Source organism: Cibotium barometz, chromosome 5, assembly GCF_041138505.1.
Source record: "Cibotium barometz isolate CiBa-2024 chromosome 5, ASM4113850v1, whole genome shotgun sequence".
In the NCBI taxonomy this organism is placed as follows: Eukaryota; Viridiplantae; Streptophyta; class Polypodiopsida; order Cyatheales; family Cibotiaceae; genus Cibotium; species Cibotium barometz.
Genome location: NC_141050.1, coordinates 33,583,623 through 33,600,571, shown reverse-complemented (window position 1 = coordinate 33,600,571; position 16,949 = coordinate 33,583,623). Strand labels below are relative to the sequence as shown.

At 44.0% G+C, this 16,949-nt stretch overlaps 1 protein-coding gene across 6 annotated transcripts in view; it reads left to right on the top strand.

Moving 5' to 3' along the window:
* The window catches only part of LOC147638383 (zinc finger protein BRUTUS-like), a 42,221-nt gene that overhangs the window by 6,347 nt on the left and 18,925 nt on the right, over positions 1-16,949 (top strand). For 4 of the 6 annotated variants that reach the window (XR_015265865.1, XR_015265864.1, XM_086798313.1 and 1 more), the window contains exons 2-13: positions 4,831-5,052; positions 5,391-5,585; positions 5,691-6,124; positions 6,594-6,831; positions 6,929-7,097; positions 10,534-12,193; positions 12,291-12,515; positions 12,598-12,735; positions 12,855-13,089; positions 13,188-13,247; positions 13,333-13,404; positions 13,489-13,591. Coding sequence is in view for 2 of the 6 variants with exons in the window: in XM_086798313.1 (XP_086654439.1) it covers positions 4,831-5,052; positions 5,391-5,585; positions 5,691-6,124; positions 6,594-6,831; positions 6,929-7,097; positions 10,534-12,193; positions 12,291-12,515; positions 12,598-12,735; positions 12,855-13,089; positions 13,188-13,247; positions 13,333-13,404; positions 13,489-13,590 (3,750 nt within the window). In the remaining 4 variants the exon portion in view is untranslated. Of the gene's footprint in view, positions 1-4,830; positions 5,053-5,390; positions 5,586-5,690; positions 6,125-6,593; positions 6,832-6,928; positions 7,098-10,533; positions 12,194-12,290; positions 12,516-12,597; positions 12,736-12,854; positions 13,090-13,187; positions 13,248-13,332; positions 13,405-13,488; positions 13,592-13,928; positions 14,724-16,949 lie in introns of all 6 variants that reach the window. The other 2 variants (XR_015265863.1, XR_015265862.1) reach the window with 1 other exon arrangement.

Here is a 16,949-nt window from a genome sequence, read left to right as displayed (position 1 = left end):
GAACCGAGCAAAAGCTTGGTCCTTCTGGGAAAGGAAATAAACCCATGTGAATCTGCTACAATCATCAACAAGCAGCATAAAGTACAAAGAATCTCCCAAGGATGGGGTCTGCATAGGTCCACACAAGTCAGTGTGTACCAACTCCAAAGGTTTCGAAGCCCGCCTAGAAGCCTGCTTTGGAAAAAGATTCCCCGTGCTACTTATCACGAATGCAAGAACCACAGCGTCCCTGCCTGCTGCCAACATTTGGCAAGCTATCCACCAACTGGTCCCGGAAAGCCCGCCGCAACACATCCACATTCAAGTGGCCAAAACAGAAGTGCCACAAGTCACCGATCTGAGTGCCTATCAGAGAAGAGAGTGCTGAGAGCATAGTAGTTAGGAAACGCGTTTCGTGAAACTTGGAAAGGTTTTTGAAACGTCTCCTTGTAGGAAACACGTTTTTTTCAACGAAAGTTTTTTATGTAGACAATGTATGGTTTTTTTTGTGGCATGGAATGATGGATGATTGGAGCATGGATCATGGATCATGGATCATGGATCATGGACAATGGACCATGGTCTATGAATCATGATCATTTGACATTGAGGATGGATGATTATATGGTTTTTGTTATTTGTGATTCAAAGTTTGTAGGCATCAAATTGATGTTTCCATGTATTCTATGCATTTAGTGTTATTTTTATATATTTTATACAGTATATATTTGAAATTTTGTACGTGCAAAAACTTGTAGGAAACTTTGGGCTGATTTTACGAAACCCGTTTGAAACTTTTAGGAAACCCGTTTCAAACAACCCCCTAACTACTATGGCTGAGAGTTTGTAGATACCGTTCTCCACTCTGCCTTCCCATACAACCTGGCCTGTTTCTCCACTCTGCCTTCCCATACAACTTGGCCTGTTTCTTTGTCCTGTAGAGCAATAGAATGCTCCTCAAACTCCACCCGGAAGCCAAATCTTGCAAACCTCATGCACTAACAATAGATGCAAACCAAGTGCGGGGACGTAAGGAACACAAGAGGAATGCTTCCCTCCATTGCCATGGGGAATGATCTCCATCTTGCCCTCACTATGAATCGGTATAGTGGAATTGTCGCCAATGAAAATGCGACTTGACTGCGTTTAAGATCTTGAAAAAACTCTCGGGAAGGAGTCATGTGCCTGGAAGCACTACTATCAAGAATCCACTCCCGAGTATCCCTGGCGGTGAAACCAACTGCCGCCCCGCTCGAAGAAGATGAAGCATCTGTGTCCAAAATCTCCAAGTGCACAAAGGCGGGAGTCTTTGCAACTGAAGCTAAAGAATTAGCACTCTTTGCGGTACTCCGCTTAGGACATTTTCTCCAATAGTGGCCTTTCTCACCACAATCGGTATAGGTCCCCTCGGCCTTCAATTTATTATGGTCTGAGTTGGGCTTCTTCTCAGAAGACTTCCCTTTGCTCTTATTTTTGTTGTTGTTACGGCCTTTCGACCGCTGGCCAGTCAAGGCCTCAGAACCTCCGCCCCGGGGAGGGTTCGTAAAACGCTCTCCCTGGTCTAAGACCATAGGCACAAGCTCCTCCCATGTGATGGTGCTGAGCCTGCCACTGGTGATCAAAGAGAAGTAATGCTGAGTACTGAGAGGACAAATGAGACAACAAAGTGATGGCCATGTCTTCTGAAGATATCTCCTTCCCAGCTTGAAGAACCTCTTACTAAAGAGCTTGCAACTTGTTGATGTGCTCCCGCATCGTCAAAGACTTTGCCAGATTCAGCACCCGCATCTGCACTTCCAAGGAGATCCGCTTCATGAGTGATACCTTGTTATACAAAGAAGCCAATCCCTCTGGCCAGCTTCATATGTTTTATATGATTAATCACCTCTGGCGTGCAATTAAGGAAGATGAAAGAATGCACACGGGCATTGACACGATCCCACAACTGTAACTGTGCCTCTCGTTCTTTCTGAGTGGAGGGTAAAAGCTCCCCGTCCTCCAACTCCGGCCGTGGAACACCAACCACAATGAAATCAGCCAAGTCATAGGACTCCAAGACAGACTCCATCATTACCTTCCATATGCCGTAGTTGTTCCCGTCCAAGTGTCGATCAACTGGGAATGTGGGAGAGTAGGGATCTTCACGTGCTTCTCAGCCATCTCAAGCAAGTTTGCCATCTCAAGGGTTCACAAGGTCTTGTGAAGGGAGGTGGGTGGGGAAAAAAAATGAAGAAGAGGCTGCAAATAATATGCAAGGTGGCTGTCCAACGGTGATGGCCGCCTTCTACTAGATCTCCAAGTCCCAAACAATCTCCAATCAGCACCACAAATCAGCAAACCCTCAAGCTCCCACTGTCTCCAAGCTTCAAGCCACCTGGGGCTCTGATACCATGTCAGAATGCATAGTGGAAATGAAAGACAACTGCTGTAGAGAGCAAAACGCAGAATAGAGAGAGAGAGAGAGAGAAGTTGTATAAACTCTGCTCTATACACAAGATCCGATACACATAATACAAGAGGTGTGGGGGCTAGGCCCTCTATATATATGGCCCTGGGCTGCTGGTCGGCCAGCCAAAACAGGCCGACAGCAGCCCCAACTGCTCACGACCAAGAAAATCACCAGTCGGCCAGATAAACATAGTTGGCCAGCATTGAATGAAGTCGGGTAGCAACACGTCCAGTTGGCCAGCAGCAGATAGAGTTGGCCATCACATGACAGCCCCCCACAACCCAAAAAAATGGGAAAAATCTATGGAAAAATAGGGAAAAATGGGGATACACCTAATTAGGCGGGCACACCCACAACAGAGGCCCTAGTGTGTAATGTACAGACAAGAGATGACTGCTAACAATATATTCATCTTTATCTATATCCGTCTAGCTATACGTACATAGTACATACATACTTATATACATACATACATATATACATACAATATATATGTATGTATGTATACACACATATGCATATACAATATGTACACACACACACACACACACACGCACATATACATGTGTGTGTGCACGCGTGCTATTGGCGTTGCTATTGATGCTAGCGTTGCTATCGCTGTTGTCGTTGCAGTCCTTTGATCCTGCCTTTGACCTTTGTTGTTGCCGTTTCCATCTTCAATTTCTGCCTTCGTTGTTGCCAGCCCTTGTTGATTTTGTCTTCTGCTTTTGCTCTTATCTCAGCTCTGGAGCTTCTTGTCTCCTTTTGCAGGTTTTCTTGCTTTTGCTGGCCTTTCGCCAGTTTTTTTCATAATGAAGTCTCTGTGTGTCTTTGCTTCTGTGTGTTTTTCATGGAGTCTCCTGATCATGTTTATTCAAGAAGAACAAAAAAAGCTCCTGATGCTTTAGATTTGAAGAGAATGAAAGAGACACAACAATTTGGTGCTTAACATGTTGATCTCGATGCTCAATTTTAATATGATGTTCGCATAAGGACTTTCAAGCAAATTAGGCTGTGTGGGATAACTCTAAGCCCATTTTAAAATGCAAAATTTCTTTGCAAGTGAATTTTCCCAAGGTCAAGAAATTTTCAGAGGGAGCCAACAGAATTTTCGGCCATTGAGCCATATCATTTGCAGAGGGCATTCTATTGGAGGTTGCTTTGTTGAGGGTGTGTATTATCAGGGGTTGTTTTGAGGTTGTGTTATGTGACATGATGCATAAACAGCAGTTGTTGGAAAAATCTCCTTTATTTTATTGCAAGCAGATGGTTCGTGTGCTTCCTTGGACTCCCACCAAGGATTATCAGGCATTGGTTAAGCATCATTGCTCTGTATGGGTAGAAGTGGTGGACTTTCCAGTAGCTTTTAGTCATGCTTTGCCAGTTCTAGCCAAAGAATTGGGTACAATGATATGCCCCCCCCATGTATAATGGGAAACCATAATAGATTTTGCACATTATGGGACACTGATAAACACCCCAGATTCTATAAGTGTGGAAATAGAGAATGTGCATATGAGTGAAAAATGTTTCGAGTTGAAATGGGGCGTCTTTTGTAGGAGCACATGCTTCACATGTCACAAGTTTGGACACCCCACCTGTTGACTCGATCCCTCTGCCTCCAATTGTTTTGGCAAATACAATTACCCAAAACCTCCTCCCAATAAGACGTCTAATCTTGTGTCACAGGTGTACAGACTCAAGACAAAGCTGTACAACAATTGAACACTCGACCTCAGTCAACTCAGAAATCCTCTCTAAACAAGGATAAAAATGTGCCAGATGTAGATGGATGGCAAACTTCAAATGTGCGTAAAGTAGTCACTGTTAAACCACGACCATGGCAATCTCGCACATGGACAGAATCCACAACACCTCAGGGCAGTGCTTCCACTTCTACAAATGCTGGGGGCGGGGGGGGGGGGGGGGGGGGGGGTTTGGGCTCAAGTGGTCAAAGGAGGAATGCTGAAATTGCAAGATTTGCAAGATGGTATTGATATGGCTTGCACTTGACAGGCTCATATATTTGCTCCCTTCATTAGGATAATGAATGTCACAATAAAATGCATGTCATATAATGTACAGGGTTTGAATAATCCAAGAACTTGGAGACTAGTTTGGATTATGTATATAGAAAGAAACACACGCGCATGAAATTCCTTCCCCACAAAATGTGTGTGTGTGTGTGTGTGTGTGTGTGTGTTTTTGTGTGTGGATCTAACTATCTATCTATTCATATGTATGTATGCATGTATAATATGGGTGTTGTTGTTGTTGTTGTTTTTTTTTTTTTTTTGGGGGGGGGGGTGTTGTGTGGTGAATAATTGCTATTTTTTTTTGTCCAAGGCAGGCACTAAGTTCTTCTATTAATTCACTTCGATTTGGTGACTCCATTATGGCAGGTTATTTTCCCAGCCCTTGACAGCCGTGTGAAAAATATAGCGAAGACTTACTCACTAGAGCACAAAGAGGAGAGCGACTTGTTTGATCAGATGCTAGAATTGCTCAACTTAGCACAGAAAGAGAAATCAAGTGTGTCGACAAAGTTGCGTCGCAAGCTAATATGCTGTACAGAGGCTATTCAGACTACTATTTGCAAACACATGTCGAAGGAAGAGGAGCAGGTATCGTCAGTCAAAACCGTGTACTTGCTGTTGTGTCTCATGCCATCCATGTACTCTTGTCAGTTCATCGCTTCCCATACCCCTTCTGCTACCAGTCCTAGCACCTTTGCCTCCAGTGCCACTGCCGATCTCCCAGCAGGCCATCAACCATGAAGTGGGGGAGTTGGGTGGCTGTGTCCACATCCTGGGGTGCTTCCTGAATGTAGCTCCTGGTCTACGGCCAATCCTGCATTCTGCCTTTGGGAGAGCAGCATTCCAGAAGCACTCTTCGCAGAAATGTGCTCGCGCCATTGCTTCCCTTCCTTATGTGAGCTTATACAGTCTGCTTTTTGGTACAGGTCCTTCCATTGCTTATTCAGCATTTCAGCTTTGACGAACAAGCTGGGCTTGTATGGCAATTCATGTGCAGCATTCCAGTGAATCTTATGGAGGTGTTTCTTCCTTGGATTGCATCTTGTCTTTCACAGGATGAACACCAAGAAATGATTGCTTGTATGCACAAAGTCATCCCAAAGGAAGAGCTTCTACGGCAGGCAGGGTCACTTGTAATTTTAGAATTATTTAAAGAAAGATCATTAAAAGAAAACAAGCATGTACTGTTCTGATGGAGCTGATGGTTTTTGCATGTACTGGTCTAGGTTGTATTTACATGGTTGAGAGGAGCTAGCACGACAATGCAGGGTAGGATGGTTGAAAAATCTGTTACCCATCTGGATGTATGTGAGGCTGCCGCTGGCTCTGGATTTCTTGCAAAATCAGCTGAATGTGACTCGCATGGAGAAGCGCCTACATTTCAGGAAGAGAGACTAGTGGCCATGAAAAGGGGATGTGTTTTGCCTTGCAAGAGAAAAATTGAATGCCTTAGAATGGGACATGACAGTAGTAATGATCTAGCAGTTGTGGAGAAGCCCTACTTTCCTATTGATGTGCTGCTGTATTGGCACACTGCTATCAGGAAAGAACTGGCAGTTTTTGCCCAAGAAGCCAAAAATTTACAATCATCTGTGTGTGCCAATCTGTTGGTTTTTAGCGAGCGTGTGCAGTTCTTGGCAGAAGCTTGTGTTTTCCACAGGTTTGGATCATTATTTACTACCACTCTTTTTTTGGTATAAGTATGTGAAAGTTGGGTGATTACAAAGGAAGGCTACACATTACATTTTTTTAATCCTATATGTGTATTGTCAACTGGGCTGCATCTTTTCCTATCTGGGAGTGGGCAGGTTGGTGTAGCTGTTATGTACTTCTGTAGGTTCTCATTGCTGTGAGTAAGGTCCTCCCAAATGTACAGGTGGGTGTCTTTTAGTCATATTCTCTGCCTGTTTAGCAAGGCTGTATGGTGTGAGCTGTGATGTGAGTCACTGTCAAAACAGTTGGTGAAGTGAGGGTTGTGGCTGACCCTAAACATCCGCAGTAATCAATTTTAGTTTCCAGGCTGATTTTGAAAATTATCAGAATGTGCAATATATACACGAAGTCTTTACGATTTAACAGAATGTGCAATATATACGCGAAGTGTTTACACAAAGTTTATGATTTAACAGTGCTGCTGAAGACAAGGTTTTATTTCCAGCTATTGGACAAAAAGCGAAACAGTGCATCTCATTTGCCTCAAAGCATGCTGAGGAACAACAGTATTTTGACAATATTAGGCTTTCTATTCAAGGCTTTCAAATCAAAAGAGGTTTATTGACTTCAGCTGAGATGTGTGGCAAGCTCTGTGAACATGCAGAGCTAATTTGTGAAACCATCCACCAGCATCTTTTGGATGAAGAGACTGAGGTGATCATAAGGCTTTTTCTCTCCTAACTACCACACTTTTTCTCACCAGGTAAGCCTAACTGCGACAAGTGTACTAATTGTGTGCTTTTTGTCTCAGGTGCTTCCACTTGCACGAGAAAATTTTAGTGTTGAAGAGCAACGAAGCTTGGTGTATCAGAGTCTCCGAGTTATGCCTTTGAAGCTGCTGGAAAAAGTTATCCCATGGCTTGTAACCGCACTTAGTGAGGAGGAAGCTAAAATCATGCTTGATAACATATGCTTGGCAGGTCAATCACTTCTCTCTCTCTCTTTTTTTTTTTTCATGGAAATGTGTATGTATTATGTACAACTATCTACAAGAGCCACATGGCTGCCATCTCAAAGTCCAAAGTCACATGCAAGAAAGGAAGGAGGCTAAGCAACCTCTGCCATCAAGAATCTAGAATCCTAGAAAGGTGTAGCCTGTAATGCTCGAATCCATGGGTCAGCTTTAAGCTGATCAATCACATGTCCCTTGACCATGGAAGAAATCTGCCAGAGCAGAAGACCCTGAATGCGACCAAGGTGACCACGAATGCCCGTTGCAGCATCAAAAAAGAAAGCATTCCTGGTCAACCATACATGCCATGCCCCAATCCATCGGAAGAAGTCAAAAATCACATCATGCTCTGGCTCGAGCAATCCTCTTGGGGCCTGACCGAAAACCCACATAGGTGCCATCACCTCGGCATGCAGAACAAAATCTTAGATTCGGAGACAGATAATCCCAGACATATCTAGCCACCGTGCAGTGATGTCTCCATACAGGTGGTGCAGAAGAAGCAATATCCCCTCGCGATTTTCCTTTTTTGAATTGGCTTTCCATGGGCAGCCCACCGATTACCAATCTCCATAGAAACACCTTCCCCTGGAATGGCAGCTTAACGTGCCATCCCCTATCTAGGACTGTCCTCCACCACATCTTGGATTTCCTCTTATGCCATTCCTTGTTAACTTTATCGGTGACCCATGTTTTACCTTCCACCATCCTATGATAGACATCATTCGCTGTGACAAGCATGAGATCACCAGGCTTCGCGAACATCCAATCGATCCAAGGGACATGTATATCCAGAGGATATCTCCCATGAGAGCCAAAGTATCCTGTATGGTGGACCACAAGCCTTTGTAATTCCTTGGCACCCCAAAGTACTGTCGAATCCGGTGGAAGGAAAACCACCTCTCTCCCCAGAAGGGACCAGCCCATCTCGAACTCTCACAAGGCCCAAAACAGCCATACGATTTAACTGTCTGCGCTTGCAGCTTTTATTCTCCTAGTGCACCACTCTCAAAGAGACAAACAATTCTCCTTGCAGAGAATTCGCCCCCAATCTATTTTCCGGTGGGCTCCATTTAGTATGGGCCAATACCTCTTGCCAAGAGGCCACCAAATGAGTCAAGAGGAAGGAACCTTACATACATCGGAAGCATTCATCACATGCCACCATGATGCGTCAATGTGTACAGCCATAATGTAAGCCCACCTGTTGCAACGTATACCTAGACATGAGCACCCATGGCTGATCCGGTTGGAGGCATAGATCTTGAAGCAGAGTCCACCTGCGAGCTACCATATGCAGCCTGATGTCTAGAATAGCTGTTCCCCCCATACGCTTGGGAGTGGTGATATGCTCCCATGAAATCCATATCTGTCTTGGGAGATTCCCCCGTCTTTTCCACAACATAAACCCAACGGGCTGTATGAGATCTCCCAATGATTTCTTAGACCAAGGCAACAAGGGTAGAAAGTATGAGACCATGCCAGTCATGATAACTTGACCGACTTTAAGATGAACTGTAGCGGCCAACCCTGACATTTCCAGTACAAAAACTTATCGTGGATTTTTCTAGACATCCATGCTAGCATCTCAGTGTGAGGAACATCCACCCCAACGGGGTATCCAAGGTGACAAGTGATATTCCCTCGATGCAGCACAGTCCCTTCCCACCCAAGATCTTACAACCTTTGTTCTGTGCAACTCAGCAAGGCTGATTTGCCAACATTGATATGCAGCCCCAAGGTTTGTGCAAACAGAGACAACGCTTCCATAGCCCTTTTAACATTGGCCCTCTCAGGCCTAAGGAACATGAAAGAATCATCCGCCAATGCCTGGCCAACGAGCTGAGAACCATTGGGGAGACGTAGTCCCATCACTTTCCCTTTCGAAGCAAAACTATCTAGTAATGAAAGAATGGGATGCGTCACAATCGCAAAAAGCAACGGACTAAGGGGACAACCCTGCCCCAATGCTCGAGACATTGCAATACCTGGAGTTCATCATAACTCTTGTTTTCGCTCCTGTACTGATGGCATGAACAATGTTAGACATATGAGATCCAAATCCCATAGCTTTCATAAGCTCCAACACAAAAGACCAACTAACGTGGTCATAGGCTTTCTCGAGATCCAACTGTATCATCACCACCTCCTGCTCAGAGGCCTTAGCATAGTCTATCCCAATTTGCACATTCAAAATATTATGCAGTATGTTGCGGCCTGAAAAAAACCCATACTGATGCGGATGAATCAACCTCGGAAGCACTCTTTGTATTCTATTTGCCAAGACCTTTGGAAAGATTTTATACATTGATCCCATTACAGAAATAGGTCTCCACTGCTTCCAAGAGTTGGGACATGGGACCTTAGGCAACAAACGTAGAATCCCAACTTTCCATTCGTCAGGCATTTGTCCTGTCTGCCAAATTGCTTGGCAAATCTGAGTGATTGGCCCTTTTAAATCCTTTGCATACTTCTTAAAAAGCTCATTAGGCAACCCATCCCATCCAGGACTCTTGCCTTTAGGCAAATGTTGGAGCACCATTTCCACTTCCCCTTCGATGATATCTGCCTCTAGATTTTGTGCAGACTCAATCGAGAGTTGGTCCTTGACCAAATCAAACAATACACTTCCTGCCTCATCCCTATTCAAGGAAGAGTGCTCACATGCAGAGAACAAACCAGCAAAGTAGCAAACACAAGACTGAATCATCAAAGGGGGATTAGAGATCATTGTCCCATCATTAGCCAGCACTCTAACCACATTCTCCCTTGCATATTTTTGATGCAATTTAGTATAAAAGTCATGGCCTTGACAATTATTGTCCAGGAAGGCCTCTTGTCTAGCCAAAAGCTTGTATCAAACATATTCTGTCCTCAAGGGAGTTCAAGTATTTTGCCAGCCAAATAGAAAGAGCTTCCATTTCAGGAGCTTGTATGCCACCTATTATACAAGATTGCACCCGCTCATACAGCCCCTGCACTTCCCGCAAATGCTCGCGCCAAGCTGATGCACAACTCTTCCCATATTGATGAGCCAAGGACCGTATATTTCCAGCACAAACAGCCCAAGCTTGTATCCCATGCAACTGAGTTCGGTGAGTAAAGTGTTGAATCAATTGCATCATATATTCATCAAACAAGTCATGGCCCAAAAAAGACTGATTGAAACGAAGTGGCAACCTCCCCAACAAACTTTTATACGAATCTCTCTCTCTCTCTCTCTCTCTCTCTCTCGTTACCTCATGGAACCATTGCAATTTGTTTTGGTCTCGTAGGTCTTCCGCAGACGTTTAGTATAACTCTCTCTCTCTCTCTCTCTCTCTCTCTCTCTCTCTCATGCTTGTCATGATTGGTTTCTTTGAACTGCTTTTGCAATGAAATCCTTTTTGTATTTGTTGTTGCAGCACCAGCAAGCGATACAGCTTTGATTACATTGCTATTGGGATGGGCTTGTAAAGGGAGAAATGCTGCCATTCCCAGAGATTTCAGCTGCGTTTCCTTGAATGGGGACTGCTTTGTGAGAAGGTTAAATGGGGGGCTAAACGAATCTCGCTGCCAGTGTGGACAGTCTTCTCTCAGCTTTATCAAGAGGAAAGGAGAGGATGATTGTGCAAGTGCCAGGGAGGAATCGGCGAAGCAACCAAGGTATGATAGCTCGAATCCAGTGCACCCAGGAAAAATGTGGGTTGTAGAGGCTACCCATGCAGAAGCATCTGGGCAAACTACATCTTGCTGTGTACCGGCCTTAGGAGTAGGCATAGGTAGCTGTGACGGAAGAAGATATGTACAATCTTTACCTTCCAACCCCCTACAAAGTGGTTATCTGGGATCAGGACTGTTTGGCCTAGGAAGTGATCCTGGATCACCTAGTACTGGCTCAATCCCGAAGCCAATCGACACTATATTTCAATTTCATAAAGCAATACGGAAAGATCTGCAGTACCTTGATGATGAGTCTGCAAAACTGGCTGATTGTGATATTGAGTTTTTAAGACAGTTCAATGGCAGGTTCCGGCTTCTATGGGGTTTGTATCGTGCCCACAGCAATGCTGAAGATGACATTGTCTTTCCAGCTTTAGAAGCAAGAGAGGCTCTTCACAACGTGAGTCACTCGTATACTATTGATCACAAGCATGAAGAACGACTTTTCAAAGAAATATCAGATGTGCTTTTTGAGCTCTCTTATCTACATGGACGTGTGCATAGGCAAGAAGATTTTAAATGCTCAGGAGGAGTTCACAGGTCTGAAGAGAGCATTATTAACCAATGCCAAAACATTATTCTGCAAAGGCAAGGTCTTGCTGCCAAGTTGCAGGGCATGTGCAAATCTGTGCATGTCACTTTAGATCAGCATGTTTCTAGAGAAGAACTTGAGTTATGGCCTCTGTTTGCTCTACATTTTACTGTAGAGGAACAAGAGAAAATCATTGGCCAGATAATAGGAACCACTGGGGCCGAAGTGTTGCAGGCCATGCTTCCATGGGTGACTACAGCGCTTTCTCAGGAGGAACAGAGCACCATGATGCATACATGGCGGCAGGCTACTCGGAACACCATGTTTGACAAATGGCTACGGGCTTGGTGGAAAGGATCTCCCACTGGATCACCTGACTCTCCGATATCAGATGATGAGACACCTCAATCGGGGACCCCCGAAAGCTTACAACTAGTTGCAGATTACCTCTCAAAAGGCATGCTTGAGAGAAAGGATACTGCAACAGAGTCCTTGGAAATGGATGCCTGTAGTGTTACAAAAGCAACTCTGTGTGATAAGTCCTTACACCAGTATGCCAGTTTCGAAAAAGAGGAGCTGAAGGGCCATGATTTGAAATCCCTTGCTTGTGACTTGTCCCCATGTGATGCTGATGGAAAGCCAAATGATGACATTTGTGAGCAAGCTTTTAATGGGAAATTTGAAGAAGGTTCTGCAAAGTTCAAGCCAGGATGGCAGGACATTTTTAGAATGAATGAGAAGGAGCTGGAAGCTGCAGTCAGGAAGGTCTCAGGTGACACGTCTCTTGACCCCCGTCGCAAAGCCTATCTCATGCAAAATTTGTTGACAAGGTATAACAAGTATTGCTCTTCTTTGCAATAAGCGTGTAGTTTTTCTTGACAGCATGTTATATCCACATCTTGCTTTCTAAGATCTGCAATGTTGCAGTCGCTGGATTGTGGCTCAACAGCACCCGCCTCGAGCCATGCTCGGATCTTTAAGTGGTGAGCAGGAAGAGATTCCAGGCCGCTGCCCATCTTATACAGATGCTAATCAACATGTCTTTGGCTGTGAGCATTATGAGCGTAACTGCAAAGTACAGGCATCTTGTTGTGGGATCCTTTTCCCCTGTCAGTTTTGCCATGACAAAGTTAGCGATCACACGATGGACAGGTGACTTTTGTGTCATCTCTTTTCATGGTCTTTTTCCACCAAGATTGTCAGTCTTAAAAAAAATAAGGTTCCGTTATAACAGGCAAGCAACAAAGGAGATGATGTGCATGAGATGCCTGGGGATACAACCTGTGGCACAATATTGTGCCACTCCTTCTTGTAATAGCTTTTGCATGGCCAAGTACTATTGCAGTATTTGCAAGCTCTTTGATGATACAAGGTACACCGACATGCATTGGAAACCTGGTCCATAATCTTCTAGAGGTGGTCTTCTATGCTATACATCATGATAGTTTTGAGTCTCAACAAATAAGGTGGTGTTTGGCTTGATGTCTGCAGGGAGATCTATCATTGCCCATCTTGCAACTTATGCAGGGTTGGGAAAGGCCTGGGGATAGATTTTTTCCATTGCATGACTTGCAATGCATGTATGTCTACCTCTCTAACAAGTCATAAATGCCGTGAAAAGGGACTGGAGTCAAATTGCCCCATTTGTCACGATTTCCTTTTCACATCGCACACCCCAGTGAAGGCACTGTCTTGTGGCCACTTCATGCACTCTGCCTGCTATCGGGTAGGTTATCTCCTTCAAATCTGTTCACAGCATCCACATCTGAATGCAGCAGCTTCTATGTCGCATTCCGGCCTTGTACTTAATTTTGTTCTCTGCAGGCATACACATACAGTCATTACACTTGTCCCATATGCAGTAAGTCTCTGGGAGTTATGGATGTAAGTACCAACAGGCATGCTTTCCAGTTAAGCACAATCTGCATGTATGTGTTCTATACTCACTGCCAATATGCTTGTATGCTAGGTATATTTTGGTATGCTTGACGCTTTACTGGCTTCTGAGCAGCTCCCTGAAGAGTATAGAAGCCGAGAGCAGGTACTTTCCTAAAATTTTTGCATGGGGATATATATTTTTTTGAATTTTGAATTTTTAATATATTTTTATAATTGGTATATGCAGGATATACTTTGCAATGATTGTGGACAGAAGGGCACTGCTCCGTTTCATTGGTTGTACCATAAGTGTGACAAATGTGGTTCGTATAATACCAGAGCAATTTGAGGTCAGAACACAATGCCTTGTAACTTTTGCACTCTCATACTAGTAAAGCTACTCTAAAGAGTTGGAACTTGGGGGGTTGGGGTGGCGTGGGGGGAATGGGACTTGTCATTGTTGGGACCTAGTGAATGTGTCTTTTGTGGGTGAATTTTCTCAAGTTGCAATTCATTTACCATGACATCTTAATGAATGTAGTACAGTAGCCTTCCTATCACTTCTGCTAGAGTACTTGGCTTTGGAATTATAGCAGATTTGGACAACAGATTTTCAGAGTTAAATTTATCTTCTACGAGAAGAAATACTGTTTCTTTCATATCTCAAATGTTGCATGATCATGCTAGGTGCCAGTTGGAAATTTTGACATGTGTCAACCAACGAAGCTGAATCCTCATCTTGAGGAGTAGAAATCTGGAAGCAATGGAGAGATTGGCTACATTTTTTAAGTAGCGGTTCCACCCCCAACACCACGAACTCCTCAGCCCCATATTTCATCAACTCTAGCCATCTGATGATGATGCAATAGGTGGCCTAATGTTACAGCCGATGGAAAAGTGTCTGGAAAGAGAACTGACTTTGACCAAAGCAAGTGGCAGCTAAGAAGTAAGCTAGGGCAGCCAAACCTGTGCTGCAGGTTTGAGAGGCTTCAGAAGAAGCTGAAGAAAATTGATGCTTACAGTGAAAGGAAGGCGAAACAGAAGAAGGCGAAACAGAATGCCACCAAGAATGTGAAGGAGATCAGATGTGGGCACATGAGATTTACGCCATCGTGAACAGGGCAGTCCAATTCTTATTGACAAACCCACATGCTCATCATATGGGTAAAAACTGATTGGAGACTTGCTGCAAAGTGGGGAGGATGGATAAAAGATAAAAATATCACAGGCCTCAGCTACATGTGTCATGGTGGTGGCATTAGTTTGAGCTGGAGCACATGAGGGATGACAAGGAGGTGTGTCATACCTTGGACATCTTTGTGAGGAGATTGCAGTAGATAAGTTTTTACTGGTATACTTGTAGAAACTGGAGAATAAAAGGAAGTGTATAGACCAGAAGATAACAAGACAGTGAAACAGTTTGCACATCCTGTACAGCAGCTTGAGGTCCATTTGCGGAAATCAGGGATGAATTTATGAGAGGTTTTCTCTTTTGATTTGCACTCTTAGATAACTGTTATGTGCATGTGTTAAATTCGTTTGTTTTGCACCTGGAGATAAACTATTATGTGCATGTGTTACAATCCCAAAAGTCATAATGTGTCTGGCAAAAACAACAAACGTTTGAAAGAATGATAGGTATGCAAATGTTTGCGTCAACCTATGGTGAAGTTTCTTTTTTTGGGTTGGGGGGGTGGGGAATGAGAAAATATACAAGAGGGAGATTTCAAACCAAACAAGGGTATGCAACATTGTTTATGGGGATGCAGCACTGCACAGCAGATTTGGGGTTCCGTAGTCCAACTTATGGGCAAATTGAGTGGCCGTGCCATGCATGTGACGTGGGGCTCTCCTAGTCCGATCGGCAGCTCTTTTACGAGGGCAATGATACAGACTCTGCTATTTTCATTCGTAGAGGTATTGCCTAGCATGGTTTATTGCAAGATGTCCCTCTCTCTGATTATACACTCCCCAGACAGAGGATTGACACCAGTTGGGAGATTATTGCCAGTATTACAGCATGGCAGATTTGGAGAGCTAGATGCACAGAGGCTATTGAGGGTGTCTAGATTTTTGGGTCTCAGTGCATTAGTACTATATGGGGCGATTATATCATCCATACTCTTATGGCTACTTGGGCTCGTATTCCGGGGTCCTCTCATTTTACGTAAGCAAAGCGCGTTGTATTTATGCGGGAGTGGGACCATGGCATTATCTTTTCCTCTAGTTCCACAGGTCTCTCGTGGCATCATGATGCTCCTCAATGGTTGAAATCACCTTACATATTGGGGTGTTCTATTCTTTTTCAGCTTATAGCTATGGTTGTTGTATGCCTTTTTCATACTTAATAGAAGACTTTTTCTTGAAAAAAAAAAAAACCAAACAAGGGAGAAATCTCAACCAATCCAGTACTTGGTGCTGCCAACAAGGTCCCATATGAGTGGGGGTGGAAAAGATGCCATAATCCTAGTCTCATAAATTGGCCACACTTTCTCGTAGCCCTCGAAGATCCTTGGAGTCTGGCTCAAGTGGCCATAAAGGTGTGAATGACATCACTCCAAATCTTGCAAATGCACTGTGACTCATAGACCAAGTGCACTCAATGGCCTCAATGCATCTAGCCTTCCAAATATGCTAGGTTGCAGTACAAGCAATAATCTCCCACGGACTGTCGAACCTCGGTGGTGGGGGGCGTATCGTAACTCCAGCATGTCCTGAAGATGGCATGCCAAGCAACTGCTTGACTAATCAGAATGACTAGATCCTTAATGTTCCCCTCATACCTGAGCTGTGGGTTTGACTGTGTCAGCCAAATGATAGCACCAAAAAAAGCATCCTTCCTCATTCTACCAAGGAGATATGCTATCGTGGTCCAAATACTCTTGTGCTTCCTGCACTCCCACAAGCAATGGTAAACCATCTCTGAAGCTCATGCGCATCTTGGGGATGGTGGGCTAACACTGTCGACCGATCTCTGGAAAGGCCACCAAGTAAAGAAAGCCAAATAAAGGAGGATATCTTTGTCCTCTTGTAACTTGTAAGAATGCCACAACCACCTCCAAAAAGTCCTTTGAATATCAAGTGCGATACCATAAGCTTCCCAATGAGGTCTAAGAGTAGGGACTCTCTGAACGTGTCCTAGGACAAGATGCCTAGCTGTGACATGCAGAAGCATACAGACATGATTATACTTTGATAAGGAATATTCAGCACCTTGGTTCTTGACGATTGCATGATGTAGCGGAGATAAGAGTGCAAGAGAGATAGATAGAAAGAAAGAAAGTTATATTAACGTCTACAAAAGGCCAAAATGACCCATGAGACCAAAAGGATTACACCATGTCCATGGAATACATCATCGTGGGTACTAAAATGAAATGAAAGAAAACGACAAAGCTAAAATGCTAGAGCTAATAGCCTGATCCATCCCATTTATTGCACCATTTATGCAGCATATTTATGTGATGTATTTTACTCAGTCGTGGGTTTTTTTCTCCACATTTTTAGGCACTTTTCCCCAGCTGTAGGTATTTTTCACGAGTGGTGGGTTTATTCTACTGGCCGACTTGGCTATTTGTGCTGTATGTAAGAATATGTTTTTTTGCCATTTAATTCATTCATCATTTTGCTCGAGTGTTGGATCATTGTTGGCTGCTCCAAGTCTCTTCTCTGCTTCTGCATGCTGCCTTCAACCATTCTCTCATGGTA